General features: G+C 57.1%; 5 protein-coding genes across 5 annotated transcripts; 3 read left to right on the top strand and 2 right to left on the bottom strand.

Moving 5' to 3' along the window:
• Positions 1-600: 600 nt before the first annotated feature.
• GDE1 (Glycerophosphocholine phosphodiesterase) lies at positions 601-4,423 on the top strand (the record flags this gene model as incomplete). The annotated part of the gene is made up of 4 exons (XM_071058793.1): positions 601-617; positions 716-834; positions 899-4,107; positions 4,232-4,423. The coding sequence occupies 4 exons, from the start codon at positions 601-603 to the stop codon at positions 4,421-4,423; spliced, it is 3,537 nt and encodes a 1,178-aa protein (XP_070914894.1).
• A 1,337-nt stretch (positions 4,424-5,760) lies between these two features.
• MFIFM68171_03371 (WW domain-containing protein) lies at positions 5,761-7,332 on the top strand (the record flags this gene model as incomplete). Its single annotated transcript, XM_071058792.1, has 3 exons — positions 5,761-6,135; positions 6,278-6,763; positions 6,820-7,332. 3 exons carry the CDS (start codon positions 5,761-5,763, stop codon positions 7,330-7,332), a joined length of 1,374 nt encoding a protein of 457 aa, XP_070914893.1.
• Positions 7,333-9,365: 2,033 nt separating this feature from the next.
• MFIFM68171_03370 (GPI transamidase component PIG-T) lies at positions 9,366-10,180 on the bottom strand (the record flags this gene model as incomplete). The annotated part of the gene is made up of 2 exons (XM_071058791.1): positions 9,366-9,791; positions 9,887-10,180. The coding sequence occupies 2 exons, from the start codon at positions 10,178-10,180 to the stop codon at positions 9,366-9,368; spliced, it is 720 nt and encodes a 239-aa protein (XP_070914892.1).
• Positions 10,181-10,841: 661 nt separating this feature from the next.
• PXA2 (ATP-binding cassette long-chain fatty acid transporter pxa2) lies at positions 10,842-13,198 on the top strand (the record flags this gene model as incomplete). The annotated part of the gene is made up of 4 exons (XM_071058790.1): positions 10,842-11,384; positions 11,449-11,664; positions 11,720-12,393; positions 12,472-13,198. 4 exons carry the CDS (start codon positions 10,842-10,844, stop codon positions 13,196-13,198), a joined length of 2,160 nt encoding a protein of 719 aa, XP_070914891.1.
• Positions 13,199-14,233: 1,035 nt separating this feature from the next.
• On the bottom strand, positions 14,234-15,691 carry MFIFM68171_03368 (Lustrin A; the record flags this gene model as incomplete). Its single annotated transcript, XM_071058789.1, has 1 exon — positions 14,234-15,691. The coding sequence occupies one exon, from the start codon at positions 15,689-15,691 to the stop codon at positions 14,234-14,236; it is 1,458 nt and encodes a 485-aa protein (XP_070914890.1).
• Positions 15,692-16,930: the final 1,239 nt, after the last annotated feature.

The following is a 16,930-nucleotide window of genomic DNA, read 5'->3' as shown; positions in this document are numbered from 1 at the left end:
GCAGCCAGGGCAGCGCCGGGGCAATACGGATACCTAAAAGTCCCCTCACTCCAGCTTAAACCCGGTTCGCCAGCGCAAAAGAGTGCCCACCATCTCGGGATCGGGATCTCTGTTCACTCCACCTTCGTTTCCGTCTCGACTTATCAGTCCGTCACCCCCAATTCCCTTCGTCCATGGCGTCTTTGTCTTCCAAGGTCCAAGACTTGCTCGTTGAGGCATCAGCGCTGTCCTGAACTTGGGGCCCGGCGTGGACCAGAAGTCAACGCCAGTTCCTTCATCTCTTGATCCTCGCTTGCTTGCGTCACAAGCACACAGGTCTACGCCTGCCCGTCGGCAAGACGAAACACGGGAACCGTCTTGCTTACATATACGTTGGGGTTTTGTCGTCAGAGGTTTTGCTTCTCAAGCAGAGAATACGTCGTCGCACTTTGCCGCTTTGCCGGCATCGCTTAGATTCTCCTTGTTCCGTCGACTTCGGCCCCCTCCCCAATATTCATCAAGGACCACGGACGCACGGTCGCCTTATTGGCCGTCTCACGCTGCCAGCAATCCGTCTTTTTCCCTACTTCACGACTCGATTTTCGTATCCCAGGATTCAGAATGAAGTTTGGCAGAAAGTAAGCCTGCCCGGTCTTCCTGTCCCCCTGTCTCACCGTCTCCCGCCCTCTTCTAGTCCGTCCTATCCTCCCCCAGAATAACTTACTCTGGCCGGCAGTCTTCCGCGGAACCAAGTCCCCGAGTGGGCAGGCTCATACATCAACTACAAGGGCCTCAAGAAGCTCGTCAAGGCCGCCGCCAAGGCAGCTCAGGATGGAGAGCAAGTCGATTTAGCGGGTGGGTTGTCCCACAGGCCGGCGATCCCTGGCCAAGCGTGCACCATCTGACCGTGGCCTGGCAGAGTTCTTCTTCGCCCTTGACCGCAATCTGGAGGATGTTGATTCATTCTACAATAAGAAGTTTGCCGACGCTTGCCGGAGGCTGAAGATGCTGCAGGACAGATATGGCAGGACTCCGGACGTGGTTGCGAACCTCGATGATGATGAGATCGAGGAGCTCATGGGTGCCCTGCTCGAGCTGCGGAGCCAGCTGCGCAACCTCCAATGGTTCGGCGAGATCAACCGCCGCGGCTTTGTCAAGATCACGAAGAAGCTCGACAAAAAAGTGCCCAACACGACGACCCAGCACCGTTATATCTCGACAAAGGTCGACCCCCGGCCGTTCGCCAAGGACACCACCATCGCGAGGTTGCTGGCCGAGATCAACAGGTGGCTCTCTGTGCTGGGCGACTCGCACCACGTCGATGACGCAAAGTCGGAGCGCTCGACGAGGTCCCTAGGGCGAGCATCCGCGAAAGCCATGCTCAGCGTGCCGGCAGGCCTGCTAGACAAGCTCGACCAGGCGATCCGGACAGACGATGTGAGCACGCTAAGGGACGGCTTGGTGGAGGGCAACCTATTGAGCTCGGAATCTGCGTCGCAGAGGATGCTTCTCAACCTACTGCAGCGATCTATTTCGGCCCGCTCAAAGAACTCGATCACGTATCTGCTCGAGAATCTCGCATCCCTCGACGAACCCGATGATATCAACGAACGAAACTGTATCCACAGGCTTGTGATCCACATCGGCCGAACCAAGACTGCCTTTTCGAAGAATGGCGACTCCTCGAGCTCGTCTTCGCATTCTTTCCCAGGCGGGGCTGTCCAATACGCACAGAACTATCTCACCCCGGCGACATCACCGCTTCCGGCACCGAGAGTCTGCGGCCTAAAGGAATCGAACCTCCTCAGCAAGGATGACGAAGCAGTCCAACTCCTGATTCACTTATTGGAGGCGCTCCAGCCAGGCCAGAAGGCGGCGCTCAGAGCTAAGGACAGCTTCGGCAGGATCCCACTGCACTATGCCGCCCAGTTCGGCTTCGTGGTGGTGTGCCAGATTCTGATGAGCAAGATGCAGGAATGGGGTCAGTTCAATGTCGAGAGCGGCATTGATGCCTCCGAATGGCAGGACAAGGACGGCAACGCACCGCTGCACCTCAGCGTGCTAGGCGGCCACGCTCTGACGACTAAGGCCCTTCTGCAGGGAGAGAACTGGCAGGGCGTGAGCGACAACAAGGCCGAGATGAGGCGCGCCATTTCCAAATCGAGCGCCGTCTTAGCCATCGCTACAAAAGCCAACTCTAAACCCATCGTGCAGATGCTGGTGGAGGCCGGCGTGGACATCAACTGGCAGGACAAGACGGGCGAGACGGCGCTCCATATTGCCGCACGTTTCGGGCATGACGAGTGTGCCAGGGTGCTGCTAAAGGGGACGGCCGAGCAAAAGGCGAATATTGAGCTGGCCGAGAAATCGTTCGCCTGGACGCCTCTCCATATTGCAGCCGTGGATGGGCACCTGTCCGTCGCACAGCTGCTAGTGGATGCTGGTGCCGATGTGGACAAGTTGGACTCGTCGGGATGGACAGCAAAGGAGCACGCGGCACTGAGAGGACATCTCCCGATAGCTCGCCTCCTGGCTGCGCACACCCGAATCCGGGATGGAGATGACGCGGCCGCTAGCAGCTCTGACGAGTCGGCCGCAGAATCAGTGGCGCGTGAAGTTGCGTCGTTGGAGGATAGACGGTCAAACGGCTCTTCACGCCATGCGGAGCCTATCAAGACGTTTGGCCATCGATATCTCAAGGACGAGAGCTTGGTACTCGTCAGTCTTGGTTCGATGGATATGCGCAAGAACGTCGAAGCCGTCACGTTGGACCGCGTCCCGCTCACCGAAGCCCACACCACGCAGCTCGATACGGCCCTCTCAATCGTTGTTTCGGCCCAAGGTGCGCAGGGCGAACCGACCATCATCGACATGCCGGTGCATGAAAACATCTCGACAGAGCCGATTGTCTTCTCCACGACCGACGCCAGCAAAGTCAAGTTGCTCTTCGATATCGTCCCGACTTACGCGGGTAACGAGAAGAATAAGATCGGACGCGGCGTTGCTCTGCTGTCCAGTGTGAGGCCGACGATTGGGACCAAGAGGATGAATCTACAGGGAGATGTGTGCGTTCCAATCGTAGGCGCTAACCTCGAGGTTATCGGAACGGTTAACTTCAACTTCCTGGTCATCACGCCCTTCTCGCACCCCAACATGGAGGTGACTTCGAGGCACACGTACTGGAAGAAGCTGACATCGACCATGGTGATTGGCCACCGCGGCCTGGGAAAGAACTTGACCTCCAACAAGTCTCTACAACTGGGCGAAAACACGGTACCATCTTTCATCGCCGCGGCCAACCTTGGCGCCCAGTACGTCGAGTTCGACGTGCAACTGACCAAGGATCACGTCCCAGTCATCTACCACGATTTCCTCGTCAGCGAGACAGGCTTCGACGCACCGGTGCATACCCTGACACTGGAGCAGTTCCTCCACATCAACTCGGACTCGTCACGGCATAACCACCACCCTCAAAAGGCGCAGCATAAGCAGCTCAACAAGGCGCGCAGCAACAGCCCCGGCCCGCGGCAGCGGTCCATGTCGATGGACTGGCCCGATCATCAGTTGAGCAAGACGGAGATGGAGGAACGCATGAAGCACACGCGCGACTTCAAGGCCAAGGGCTTCAAGGGCAACTCGCGTGGCAACTTCATCCAGGCGCCGTTCGCGACGCTCGAGGACCTCTTCCGCAAGCTGCCCGAGTCGGTCGGGTTCAACATCGAGATGAAGTACCCGATGCTGCACGAGAGCGAGGAGCACGAGATGGACACGTACGCGGTCGAGCTCAATTCGTTCTGCGACACGGTCCTGACAAAGGTGTACGACATGGCCAAGGGCAGGCACATCATCTTCAGCTCCTTCAACCCGGACATTTGTCTGTGTCTGAGCTTCAAGCAGCCCAACATCCCCATCCTGTTCCTCACGGACGCGGGCACGTGCCCCGTGGGCGACATACGTGCGAGCAGCCTGCAGGAGGCTATCCGATTCGCGAGCAGGTGGAACCTGCTGGGCATCGTGAGCAATGCCGAGCCGTTTGTGAATAGCCCGCGGCTGGTCAGGGTGGTGAAGCAGAGTGGGCTGGTCTGCGTGAGCTATGGGACGCAAAATAATGATCCGACCATGGTTCAGGTGTGTGTTTTTTATTTTATTTTATTTCTTTCGCCCTTTCTGTTTCAATTATTTCTTTTCTTTCCTTTTCTCTCTCTCTCTCTCTCTTTAGGGCCATTAGGCTAATCTACCTAATTCTCTGCAGAAACAAGTCAAAGAGGGCATTGATGCTGTCATTGTCGACAGCGTACTCGCTATCCGGAAGGGCCTGACAGGGGCCAGCCAGAACCAGGAGACAGGCAGTGCTGAAGTGGCGGTCAGGAGTCACGGTCAAGCGAACGGAGGCGGGGCAGCGGTGACGGTGGCCAATGGGGGAGGAAATGAGGGGTCGGGATAGATGGTTCAAGTGTTTGTGAGTGATTGATTTTGCAGCGGACTGTTTTGTCTTGTCTGCCGGTAGACGGGCGCATGGCATGGCGAGATGGGCGAGGATCTCTGTCGACGCAATTAGATGTAGATGAGGGGATTGGGCGGATTGGCTTTGAAGGCGGGTTTCAACAGCGCCTTGGGGGGGGGAAGAAGCGAATGTGCATATAGAGAGAACACGTTCTTATTAGACATTTGCAATGTTGAGTCTCATCCGGCGGCTTCTCTTTCGTTATTATGATGCGATGTTGCAGTCGTGGCGTCAATATTAGCAACGGGCGGGCGGCCTCCGGACTGACCTAGGCAAGGTAAGGTATGTCTGCGTATCTTGTCGTCGCTAGCGCCGAGCCAATGGTGTGCTGGACGCGCCAGCGCTTTGTGGCTGTTATCACATCATCACCAGATCGGGCAAGTGACGGTTCCTTATTATCTTTCAGGGGAGGACTTGGGGCTGTGTTGCTGATTGCTCGCATCCGCGTTGTTTTGAGACGGACAAACCATGAATCACGGGCAGGATACGCAGGGTTTAAACGATGTTGAGGACCCCTGAACTGAACTGGCAACAGCCGGCCGACTCGTGAATCGCAATCAGATGCAAATATAGAAAGGGCAGGGTTGTATTGTTGACCAAGTCTGATGACCACGTATTAGTGTAGTATAGTGTATTCTGGCCCTTCTCTTTTGGCCGCCTTCGCTGGTTGCTTGCCTGTGCTGGGAGATAACCGGGATTCCTGGGAAGGAATTGTCAGAGCGCGTTGGCTACATCCTGCGACAAAACGGTTGGTACTTTGCCTCTCTGATTTCGTTTTATGTGTCGCTGCACTGCATGTCTAGATGTAAGACGACTGGGGTCGCCAATTGGCCGTTTCTTTTCGCCTCGACTTGATCTTCCCCTCGGCCGGCGTCGCCAGCGAGAAATCAAGCGCTGATTAACAGCCCAGAGAAAGCCACCAGCCCTGCTGCGTCGAATCACCTGGGGACGTGCCCCGCCCCCTCCTCGATCGTGTCCCGCAGCGCCCCGCTACGCCTGCTTTCAGCCCAGGATTTGAACCCCCCTCTACCTTGCCTGCCTTACCGAGTTGGCCCCTTTTGTATCAGGCAGCACGGGACACGGAAAGAGAGCCAGGCACGCCCGACAAACAAAAAGCCCCCCAGCGGGCGAACAACCGTTTCCTAGGTCCCTTTTTCACCTCCCAACACTTGGTACATACGAAATTTTTATTTCCTCGCCTCCCCGAACGATCAACCATCTCGCAAACAAGCCCACATCCCACCCGCCTACAGGTCCATATACCTACCCGCCCAACCATGGCAGGCCCCTCATCGCCCGGCAGCGAAGGGCCGACCTTTGCCCCGCCGCCCCTGCCCGCGGGCTGGATCGCCCAGTGGGACGCCGCGTCCAAGAAGTATTACTTTGTGCAGCTGTCGACGGGCGCGTCGCAGTGGGAGACGCCGACCGAGGCGGCGCCCGCCGGCGAGACGCCCGCCGCGCGCTTCGACCACCCCTACGGCGTCCCCAACGCCGATATCATCGTGCACCCGGACGGCACCCAGACGGCGAGATACCCCGATGGCCGGCTCGAGCCTGTGAACCCGAGGGAGGATGGGAGCACGACGCCCGGGACGAGGGGCATTGGCGGGGGAGGTGGAGGTGGTGGAGGAGGGGGGGATAGAGGGCTTGGGGTAAGTCTTTTGTTTTTTTTTTTTTTTTTTTTTTTTTTTTTCTCCCCTTCCTTTCTTCCTTCCTTCTTTTTTATTCGTTGTTGGACATGGTCAGTCGTCAAAGCGTCATGTTGGGCTGTGCTGACTCTTACGTGATATACAGTCTTTTATCGGAGGCGCTCTCGGCAGCCTTGGCGGGAGCAAATCGCACGGTGGCGGTGGTGGCATGGGCGGTCTGGCTGGATCGGTGCTGAGCGGGCTTTCCAAGCCGTCAGGCGGTCATGGCAGTCATGGCGGCGGCGGCGGCGGCGGCGGAGGCCTCGCTGGATCGGTGCTGAGCGGGCTTTCCAAGCCGTCAGGCGGCCATGGCAGCGGCGGTGGTGGTGGAGGCCTGGCTGGATCGGTGCTCAGTGGGCTGACGTCGTCCGGTGGCGGCCACTCGAGCGGACACGGCGGTGGTAGCGGCGGCATTGGAGGCAAGCTTGCCTCGCAGCTGGCGTCGAATCTGTTCTCGGGGGGTAGCAAGCCGGGCTCTCAACCGCAGAGCTATCACGGCGGCCAGCCCTCCCAGCACCCGGGATCATCCGGCCTAGGAGGTATCGTTGGAGGAGTTGCCAACATGTTCGGAGGAAGCAAACCGCACGGCTCGGTAAGTCGAAGCAGACATGCTGCTCCTAAACACGGCGGCGCTAATATCTCGGAAAGGGCCAGAACAACTATGGGTACTCGAATACCGGGCAAACAAGCTACAGTGGTCAAGCCCCACCCCCGTCGTATCAACAGCCCTCGCAGCCAGGGCAGCCGACCACCGTTCAGTCCTACCAGAGCAGCCCCGCATCTTACCAATCCCAGAGCCATTCTCAGCATCCCCCTTACGGCCAATCGACCCCTGGGCAGCCGTACACGCCTCCCTATAGTTCCCACGGCGGCCAACAACCCCCACACTCGCAAAGCTACCCGCCCCCTCCGCCGGGCCAGTCACAAGGCTACGGCCAGCAAAGCCACCACGGCGCCCCGCCGCCAGGGCAGCAACCGAGCTACGGTCCCCCGCCGGGCCAGTCGTCATACGGCCAGCCGCACGGGCAACCTCACTATGGACAGCCGCAGTACGGCGCCGCCCCCGCGTACGGACAGCCACAGTACGCGCCGCATCCACCGCAGCAGCCGCAGTACGGCGGGCAGCCTCACCAGGGTTATGGGGCAGGCCAGTATCGCTAGGAGACGAGCCACCGGAACTACTAGGATAAGCCATGGCGGATTTGTCTCAAGCACCCATATTCTTATTATGAGCAGTCGTTTTCGGAGCTGTGGCGGTGGCTACTGGCGTACGAGGACAAAAAGGATGACTCGAGATATCACCAGGACATTCGGGTGTGGTGGTCCACGATTGACGAGTGGTTGGCTACAGTTCAGCCGCTGGGGGAGGAGGCGCGGGAGGAGGCGCGGCTGGAGCTGGAATGGTTGGAGAAGTTTTGGGAGGCCTGGGAGATGGCGCAAGAGGAGTTGCAGAAGCTGCCGGAGGACGCGACGGAGGAGCGGGACAGGATGACGCAGCGGATCTCCCAGTGGACGCTACAGCATGACAGGCTGAAGTTGAAGCTACGTTCCGTACTGGACGAGAAGGAACGGATGGAGAGGCAACTACTGAAGACCATGATGAGGATGTTAATAAGGAGGGAGAAGCGGAGAAACAAGCGATTGAAGAAGAAGAGGAGTAAACGAAGGAAGAGGAGAAGCAGGAAGATGAGGATGAGAATGAGGAAGAAGCACAGGAGAAGTAGAACGAGGAAAAGGAGACGTCGAGGGAAGAAGAGGAAGGCTCGAAGAAGGCGGTGATAGGTGGGCAGAGAGAGCGGTTTCGGAACTGGTAAGTGATGGGATTTGGGGGGATTGAGTATAATGTCGGTTGCTTGAGTGAAATTGGCATGTTTTTTTCTTATTATTTTTTGGTTTTGGCATTTGACATGATAGAAGATTAGTAGCGTTACTGTTTCCTTTGGGCGAAGCGTAAGAAGCGAGTTTGTTCTATTTCGAGTCTGGGTATGATGCATGTCTTCCACAGTCGAGATACCCGTTCATGGACAAAATCGACTACAGCACATGGTAATGAGTACAAAAAAAGGTTTTCCTTTTTTTTTCCTTCAATGCAATAAACGATAGAGACGCTTATCGGGACGGAGTTTGAATTCGCTCCTGTTACTATTGTCGGTCCTGCTGAGCTAACCCTGTTGTCTTCTACAATCCTCGACCCATTCGTTAAAGAGCAAGCCTTCCTGTATCGATACCACCCAGGCCCCGTAACTAACTCTCTAGAAAGTAAGCAGACTCGTCCTAGAGAAAGCTCCGGAGCTTCGGCACCCCCCAACCATAGCAGCAATCTCAGCTAGAGCCTATTAAATATAAGAAGCTAACTTCAACTTGCTAGCATAAACTGCGTAGATATCGATGCGGAAGATACCCCCATTTGTACAGTCCAGCCGGACGCGGGCCGAGCTGCGTCAACAGGACGGCCGGGAACTGAAGTGACTCCCTCTGGTATTGTTGAACACCTCGACGAAGTCTTCAGGCTTTCTCGGTGATGGTGCAGTAAGCCGAGTGTTTCTTGGCATCCAGTGGAACTGCAGTTTCAAAGCCGCCGTTCCACCTGGCTTACCTGAAACGGTTGTAATGCCGAGACATTCAAGACCGAACAGGCGTTGTCGCATCGAGGATGAAGGTGATCGGTGGCTGATGAGTCTTTGGGGGGGTGTGGGTGAGTTAAAGGTACCAGTTAGTATGCTACAGTGCCAAAATGGAAAGAACTAGCCTCTATTCATGCTCAAAACCGATTTATATACATCAACCGTAGCCATCCGATACTATTACCGTGCACAATCATATTCCACCAATTCTACCACATACAAGTTTACTTGGTGAATTTTCTTCTTCCTTTCTTTTCTTTTTTTCTTCATCTTTTCATCTTCGAAGCCCACGGGATGCAGTTAGATACGGTCATACTATTCCCGGACAAGGTTGATTCATCCGACGCGGTGAATATTCGGGCAACGCCCGTGCGGATCATGGCCGCGAGCCGGAACGGAGCTTGAATACAGCCGAGTCGGCGGAGGGACGGATTTCGCAGCGTCCATCAACAGGGGGGATGGGGTGTGGAGAAGGGTGTTCAAAGCGGAAGCCGTAGGCATCAGCGCGGATCGTGGAGAGCTACACTGCGTGAATAGGCATAAGGCCACAAGTGATAGGGCCAGCGGATTTCACTGCCTTTTTTTTTCGTCCCTTTGCTGCTTTTTATCAGCATCAATCAGCCCCTGAATCCAAGTGACTATCTGGCCCGCGAGGAAGTAGGCTGCTATGGCAACGCCCACGATGTAGCACGCCGTGCCTGCGATCGAGCGAGGTAGGACGTTGAAGAGGAACGGGTCCAGGATGATGTCCACGTCCACAGGCGGCACGTTGCTCATGAGTGAGGCGTCGGTGGTGAAGTAGTCTGCTGCGGCGAGGATCCGGAGGAGCAGCACGGATGCTTCTCGCTCATTCGGTGCAGTGTTGCTGTCCTTGACGGCCTGCCGTTGTGCCCTGTCACGGCGGGACGTGGAGTACGCGTGCAGAGAGGCCATCAGCTCAGGAGTGTCCCGTACTGTGGCGAGCGGGAATGTCTCGAGTGAGAATTCGGTTGGTTGCTGGGTGAGTTAGTAAGAATGGTGTCGCTCATCTAGTCGATTTTACTCACTCATCCACCCAGAAAGGGATGAGGTGGGTAGGGGTTTTTGCTTACTGCTGCTGCCCAGCAGACGCGAACTTCATAACGCTGGTTAGGGGTGAGGGCGTCGAGGATGAACCAGGTTGCTGTCCCGAGGGGATGGGCGTCGGTGGGGAACTGGGCGGCCAGCCGCGTCCGGAGGGTCCCGTTGGCTGGGTTGAGGATGTCGAGGTGAAGGTCGGAGAGAAGCGAGCGGGCGGAGGGGATGGGAATGGATTCAGGAGCAAGGAAGATGGTCTTTTCCGTGTTGGCGAGGATTGGGGTAAACAGGAGGAATAGGATTGATAGGATGGGTGTAATCACTGCCATCTTGGAATGCCGGAGCTTTTCGGCAGTCCGGCGCCGTGTTAAGACAAACAGAGATATATGGGTCCGACTCCGGATTCCGAATGCTAGCTGCCGGCTGCCGGTGCCAGGCGGGTGGAATCGGTGGACTGGTCGTTGGGGACGAGAACTGCAACTTGGCGCATGCAAAGATTTACCCCAGTATTTTCCCCCAGGGTTTTGTGCAGGCCCAGCACCGATCTGGGGAGTGCGGGGTGGGGGGCGCGGCAGCTGCTCCAGCCAGTGGGAAACGCCCGCTGCAGGAGACAATCACATGCTGCAGTTCAGTTGCTAACACCAAGCCTACCCCCAGGTGGGTGACGCAAAAGGCCGAGGAAATGAACCCGCCCGCCAGCAGCCAGAGAAGCCCGCAGAGCGACAAAGTGACAAAGTCGTGGCTAGGTTCTGGACAGTTGACCGCCGAACATCTTCGAGGCGCGAAACTGGAGTCCAGTCGAATTGTTTCTACGCCGGCATAACCTGCGCTACGGACCACAGATAGTGCGTCGCCAATTGCCTGCCAACCGTTCGTCTCGAGCACCCCACCTAAACCCGCTCGCGTCGACATCCCCGATGGTTGCCGCCACGCAACCGTGATCCGCCCCTACCGCACTGTCTGCGCCTCTCGTCGTTGCCGTAGCCCACAATGGCGCCGACACAATCGAAGCCGGTTGCGCCGGGCAGCAGCGCAGCCGTGCGTGATCGCACCATCCGCGGCATCATCTCGCAGTTGACGTCCATGTACCTGCACAACCGCACCCGAATCTCGCGCGCCGTCTATATAACGCTGTTTGTGGCCCTCGTTAACCGCGTGCGCCATGCCATCGCCGAGCAGAAGGCCGCCTCAGCTCGCGAGGCTGCCAAGCGCCGCGAGAAGGTTGGCACCACGTCGAGCTCTGAGGGCGCCGACGCCGCGGGCAAGAAGAAGAGGGTCGAGCTGAATCGCGAGTTCTTCCGCTCGTTGTTGAGGCTTCTTCGTATCGTCGTGCCGGGATGGCGGAGCAAGGAGACGCGGTTGCTCATCAGCCACAGCTTCTTCCTGGTGGTACGGACACTCATCAGCCTGAAGGTGGCGGCCATGGACGGTGCCATCGTGAAGGCACTGGTTAAGGGGAATGGGCGCGAGTTCTTGATGCGAATTGTGTGGTGGATGTTGATCGCCGTGCCGGCGACATTTACCAACTCGATGGTATGCCAGGATCCCGCCTAACACTCCCATGGACATGATGCTGATGGATTGTTTCTCCATCTAGCTGTCCTACCACCAAGCTGAACTGTCGTTGAGATACCGGACGCGCCTGACGCAATACATACATGACAAATACCTGTCGCAGTTGACCTTCTATGGCATCTCGGCCCTAGACGACAGGATCAAGAACCCGGACCAGCTGATTGCGGTCGATGTGGCCAAGTTCTCGAACAGCCTGGCTGAGCTGTACAGCAACCTGGCAAAACCGCTTCTCGACATGGTGAGCATACGCCTCCTCTGCGCCCTTTGACATTAGTAAGACTGACATTGGCCAGACTATCTACACATTTTCCCTCTCAAAGAGCGTCGGCGGCGAGGGAGTAGTGTTCATGTCGCTTCTCGTGCAGCTCTCTGCAAACGTGATGCGGGCGCTAACACCGCCTTTCGGGAAATACGTGGCCGACGAGGCGAGGTTGGAGGGCGAGTTCCGCTTCCAACATTCAAGGTTAATAGATCACAGCGAAGAGGTAGCCCTCTACGCGGGCCACGAGGCCGAAAAGGACACCCTAGACAAGGGCTACTTTACGCTGATCAAACACGTCAACTACATCCTCCGAAGGCGCTTCTACCACGGCTTCATGGAGGACTTTGTCATCAAATATTTCTGGGGCGCACTGGGCCTGCTGCTCTGCAGTGTTCCGGTCTTTGTGAAGCTGCCGGGCCAGGTCGCCATGAACATGGGCGACCGGACGGAGAGCTTCGTTACCAACCGGAGGATGCTGCTCTCGGCGTCGGATGCTTTCGGCCGCATCATGTTCTCGTACAGGGAAATCATGGAGCTCGCAGGCTACACATCACGAGTATCGTCGCTCCTCGAGGTAATGGACGATATCCAAGCGGGCCATTTTGAGAAGAAGCTTGTTTCGAGCTCAGGCACTGAAGACAACGAGGCCGTGCTCCGTGGCAGGGGTAAGGTGATTGAGAGCAAAAACATTGAATTTATCGATGTGTAAGTGCCCTTTAACCCCCCCCCCGAGGGGCCCAACCTCTGCACTTCACCCCTAGACAGCTATTGACCTTTCACCAGCCCCATCATCTCCCCCAACGGTGATGTCCTCGTCCGTGCCCTCTCCTTCTCCCTAAAACAGGGCGACCATCTCCTCGTCGTCGGCCCCAACGGCTGTGGCAAATCCTCACTCTTCCGCATCCTGGGTGGCCTCTGGCCCGTCTACGGCGGTACCGTCTACAAACCCCCCTTCTCCGACATCTTTTACATCCCCCAGCGGCCTTATCTCTCGCGGGGCTCCCTCCGCCAGCAGATCATCTACCCGGACGGGCTGCGGACCATGCGCGCAAAGGGCGTCACGGACGCCGACCTCCTCTCGATCCTCCGCATCCTCAGCCTCGAGCACCTAGTCGACGCGTATCCGGAGGGGTGGGACGCCGAGGCCGAGTGGCGGGACGTGCTCTCGGGCGGGCTCCAGCAGCGCGTGGCCATGGCGCGGCTGTTCTACCACCGGCCCCGGTACGCGATCCTGGACGAGTGCACGAGCAGCGTGACGCTCGACACGGAAAAGGTCATGTACGACAACGCCAAGGCGCTGGGGATCACGCTCATGACGGTGAGCCATCGGCGCAGCCTGTGGAAGTATCATACGCACATCTTGCAGTTTGATGGGCAGGGCCACTTTGTGTTTACCCGGTTGGACGCCGAGAAGAGGTTACAGTTGGAGGATGAGAAGGAGGATTTGGAGGTGCTGCTGAGGCAGGTGCCGGAGATTGAGAGGCGGATTGAGGAGTTGAGTGCTGTGTAAGTGGACCCCTAGAGCAGAGGGGCCGGGTTGGTGGCGACGGAAGGGTTACCCTTAGAGTATATATGTGAAACGTAACGAGTGCTATATGTGTATTGCGCTAGCTGGGTAGGTAGATACCGGATTGCTGTTGCTGTTTTTCCGTCTGGCGAGTGGTGGAGTTGTCTTGGATTGTTTTGTTCCTTCTCTTTTCGTTCGTCCATGAATGTATTGTCTAGAGGAAAGAAGAGAACGGATAGGGCCGAGGCCTAGAGAATGCGGGATTAGGTAGAGGGCCGGGGGGAAGAAGGGTGTGAGGCGGCGGCATTTCGTGTTATGTATCACTACCTCATTGTCAACAGCAACTGAGAGCCTGGGCCGTGTACCTAGACATGCTCGTGGATGGGTGGGTGGTTGATGTACGTTAATGCTAGTAATGTAATGCGTTTGGTAAGGCCCTGGGAAGCAGGCTTAGTTGTTGATGTAATGTGGGGATTTTTTTAACATAGAACTAAACGAGTCAAAGGTTGAGGTATGATGCTCGTCCGTTAGTACTTCCGTGAGAATAACAGAACTCTTTGAGTGACGTAGCGCGCATCCATTGTATGCGCCGCGAGAGTTGGTAAAGGAGGCCAACACAAGCATTGGTTGCGTCTCAGTTGATTCTTCTGCACATGGCATATATTGGTTTCAACGGCACCTGAGCATTATAAACATTCGGTGTCTCATTCGAAGTCTAGTAGGCCAAAACATGCAATAGTGTCTACCTTGGGAGTCTCGAAAGGAGCCAATCAACTGGCCGGAGAAAAGACGGGTTTTGCAACATTTGTTCTCCCGAGTTGAAGCCAATATGGTACATGCCGCCTTTAATGATCAAATGCGCCCGCACTTCCCTAAAGATTGTAAAAGAATAACTCTACAAGAAACGAAGAGCGAACTCGCGCTGAACAACACGTTCCAACCCGATTCCTCTTTTCCGCTCCCTGGCTTAGAAACCTCCCCTTCTATCCTCAGCTAGCCGCGGGGCTCTGGTCCTACCCTCCTCTCCAAAAGCCGCACTTAGTACTGGAATCTCCGCAACCGCGCAGGGGCCGTTCCACTCGGCGCGACGGTTGTCGCGGTCCCGTTGCCGGGGATGGGGAAAAGCCCTGTCGGCACGGCGGTAGCCGTGGAAGTCAGGGCCGCCGTCTCCGAGGCAGTGGCAGTGACAGTGACAACCTCATCGGGCGGGCAGGCGTCGTCGTCGTTCTCGTTGTTGTCCTCGCCGTTGTCCTCGCCATTGTCCTCATCGTCCCCGTCATCAACAACGGCACCGGTCTCGTTGTTGACGCCGGTGGAAGATGGGGCGACCACCTCAGTAGTGGTCCGTGTCTGGGTCGCCGTCTCAGTCGTTGTCTGGTCGACCTCCTCAGCAACGGGGGCAGTGTGCCCGGCAGTGACCGTCACGAAGACGGTCGAGGCAGGGGCCGTCACGGTCACGGCCTCTTGGGTGACGGTGACAACGCCCGAAGCGCACTCGCAGGCACCGTCGTCGTTGCCGTTGCCGTTTCCATTGCTATTATCATTGTTGCCGTTTCCGTTGCCATTACCGTTGTTGCCGTTTCCATTTCCGTTTCCATTTCCGTTTCCGTTTCCGTTGCCATTGCCAGCACCACCAGTCGGCTTAACACCCACGGTAGTAGTAATGGGCCTCTTGACTGTGACAGTCCGTGTGCCAGTCGTCGTGACGGTTTCGGTGGTGGTCGTGTCCTCCTCTCCCGCCGCAGGTCTCGAAGCAGGGTGCGAGACGGTAGTAATGTGGACGACGGTAGACTCGATGGTTGACACGATGCTCGTGGTAATCACGTGCGGCCCACCGTTGCCGCCGCCGCCACCGAGAGTAATCGTGACCGCCCTGGTGATGGTATGGGTCTCGACGGATGTCTCGGTCGCGGTCGAGACACTGACATGAGCCGGAACAGTGGCGGAAGCGGGAGGATGGGTCAGCGTGCTACCCGTAATGATGCCCTTGGAGGCGTCTTCCAGGACGCTGGACGAGATAGAGGGGACAGCAGTAACGGGGCAAACGACCTCGGTGAGCACGATAGTGTCGGTGACGACCACGGTGGAGAGGGCTTCGGAGGGAAAGTCGGACAAGTCCTCGGTCCTCGAAGGGCAGTCGATGACCTCAGGCGCGCACTGGGTGATGGTGCGGACCGACGTTGTTGACACGGTCAAGGTAGTAATGCCGGCACCTGTGCCATTGGTCGGGAACGGGGGGGCGCTGGTGACGAGGCTTGCCGTGCCTGACGAGACCCCAGTAGACAGGAGGATGGAGGACGCGCTGCTCGCAGCCACGGACGAGGCCTCGCTGGACGAGGCCCCGGTAGACAGGAGGACAGACGAGGAAGCCTCCGCAGAAGAGCTGCTCGAGGCAATAGCAGTTGTGTTGTCGCGGATGAAACGGAGGTACCGTGGGTGTGAGTAGGCCGAGGTGAGGGCGGCGAAGAGGCCGAGGGTGAGAGTAGCCGTCTTCATGTTGGGCAAATGTTGGGTTCTCTTTCGTATACTGTTTGTTGCTCTAAGATGTTTGCTTGGGTCCGAGTAGTTCAAGTGTCAAAGTGCGCCTGACGAAGCAAAATGGACCAAGTGAGAAAAGGGCGAAAGTCGACTTCGCAGTGGGCGAGCAAACACAGCTGCTCGCGAAGAAGTGAATGTAGATACAGTTGGAAGCAGTGAAGCGAAAGTTGATGACCAGACAAGCAAAAGGAATGGTGCTTGACTGATGAAAGCAGATAACAGACCGCCAAAGCGAAGAGAAAGCGAGGAGAGGAAAGGGAAAGGGGAAGAGAGAGGGACGAGGCAGTTGTGAGGCTCGGTCGCTTGACCTTTATGAGGGTGGCAGTCTGCCTCGACGATATCCAATGCATCCCATGGCATATCCACGACATGGGCAGGGTCCGTGGAACGGGAAACATGGGCATAGCCGCCCCATTGCGTCCCCGAGCAAGCGTCATGGACAGCGACCCTTAATCAACAGGGCCTCCACCAGGTAGGGGGCTGCCGCGCCGTGTTACGTTGAAAGAAAGGTGAGCACATTGCTGCCGCCGCCTCACATACCATGGGCTGGCAGTCACTGGAAGCTCCGGAAATCCAGGAGTCGTTGCCGCATGGGATATGGGGGGGCTCCAGTGATACGAACAGGGGTATCCGCCCAGAGCTGGGCAGGGGTGCAGATGCAGGAACGCCGCGTTTGAGACGGCTGCTTAGCCAATCGCCGGCTTCAACAGGACACAGATCTGGCAAAGGAGAATCTCGAGGGGTAAGGACCGGCCAGTCAGAGGCAGGAGGAGGGGTGACGGGATGACGTGCGGAACCGGCCAGCACCAGATTCCAAAAAGAACTCTCCGTGACGGCTTTTCCTTCTTTGCTGCCGGGGAAACCTGAGCGGGTTCGCGATGAGATGTGGGGACGAACAGAACAAACAGTCAGTGCTGCCATAATGCATAAGAGATGGCGCCATCGCCCGCATGTTTCTCGATGATGGGCGCTGTGATCCCCAAGGCGCCGTAAATCATCTCAATGCCAGGCGACCGGGAACCTGGAAATGCATGAGACGAGCGGATCGCCTGGGGACTTCATGCGGAGCAGGCCGAGCAGCCAAGGTGTCTCCGTTTAGTTTCGTTGCTCAACAGCAGAGCATCTAATAAGACACGGTGGGGATGCAGCGTCGGCAGAACCGTCTTAGCAGGCGCCCGGAACGATTCTGGACCTCTG

This window comes from Madurella fahalii (genome assembly GCF_045866475.1).
Source record: "Madurella fahalii IFM 68171 DNA, scaffold_2, whole genome shotgun sequence".
Taxonomy (NCBI): domain Eukaryota; kingdom Fungi; phylum Ascomycota; class Sordariomycetes; order Sordariales; genus Madurella; species Madurella fahalii.
The sequence above is the reverse complement of the archived record's forward strand: the minus strand, read 5'-3'. Positions and strand labels throughout refer to the sequence as shown.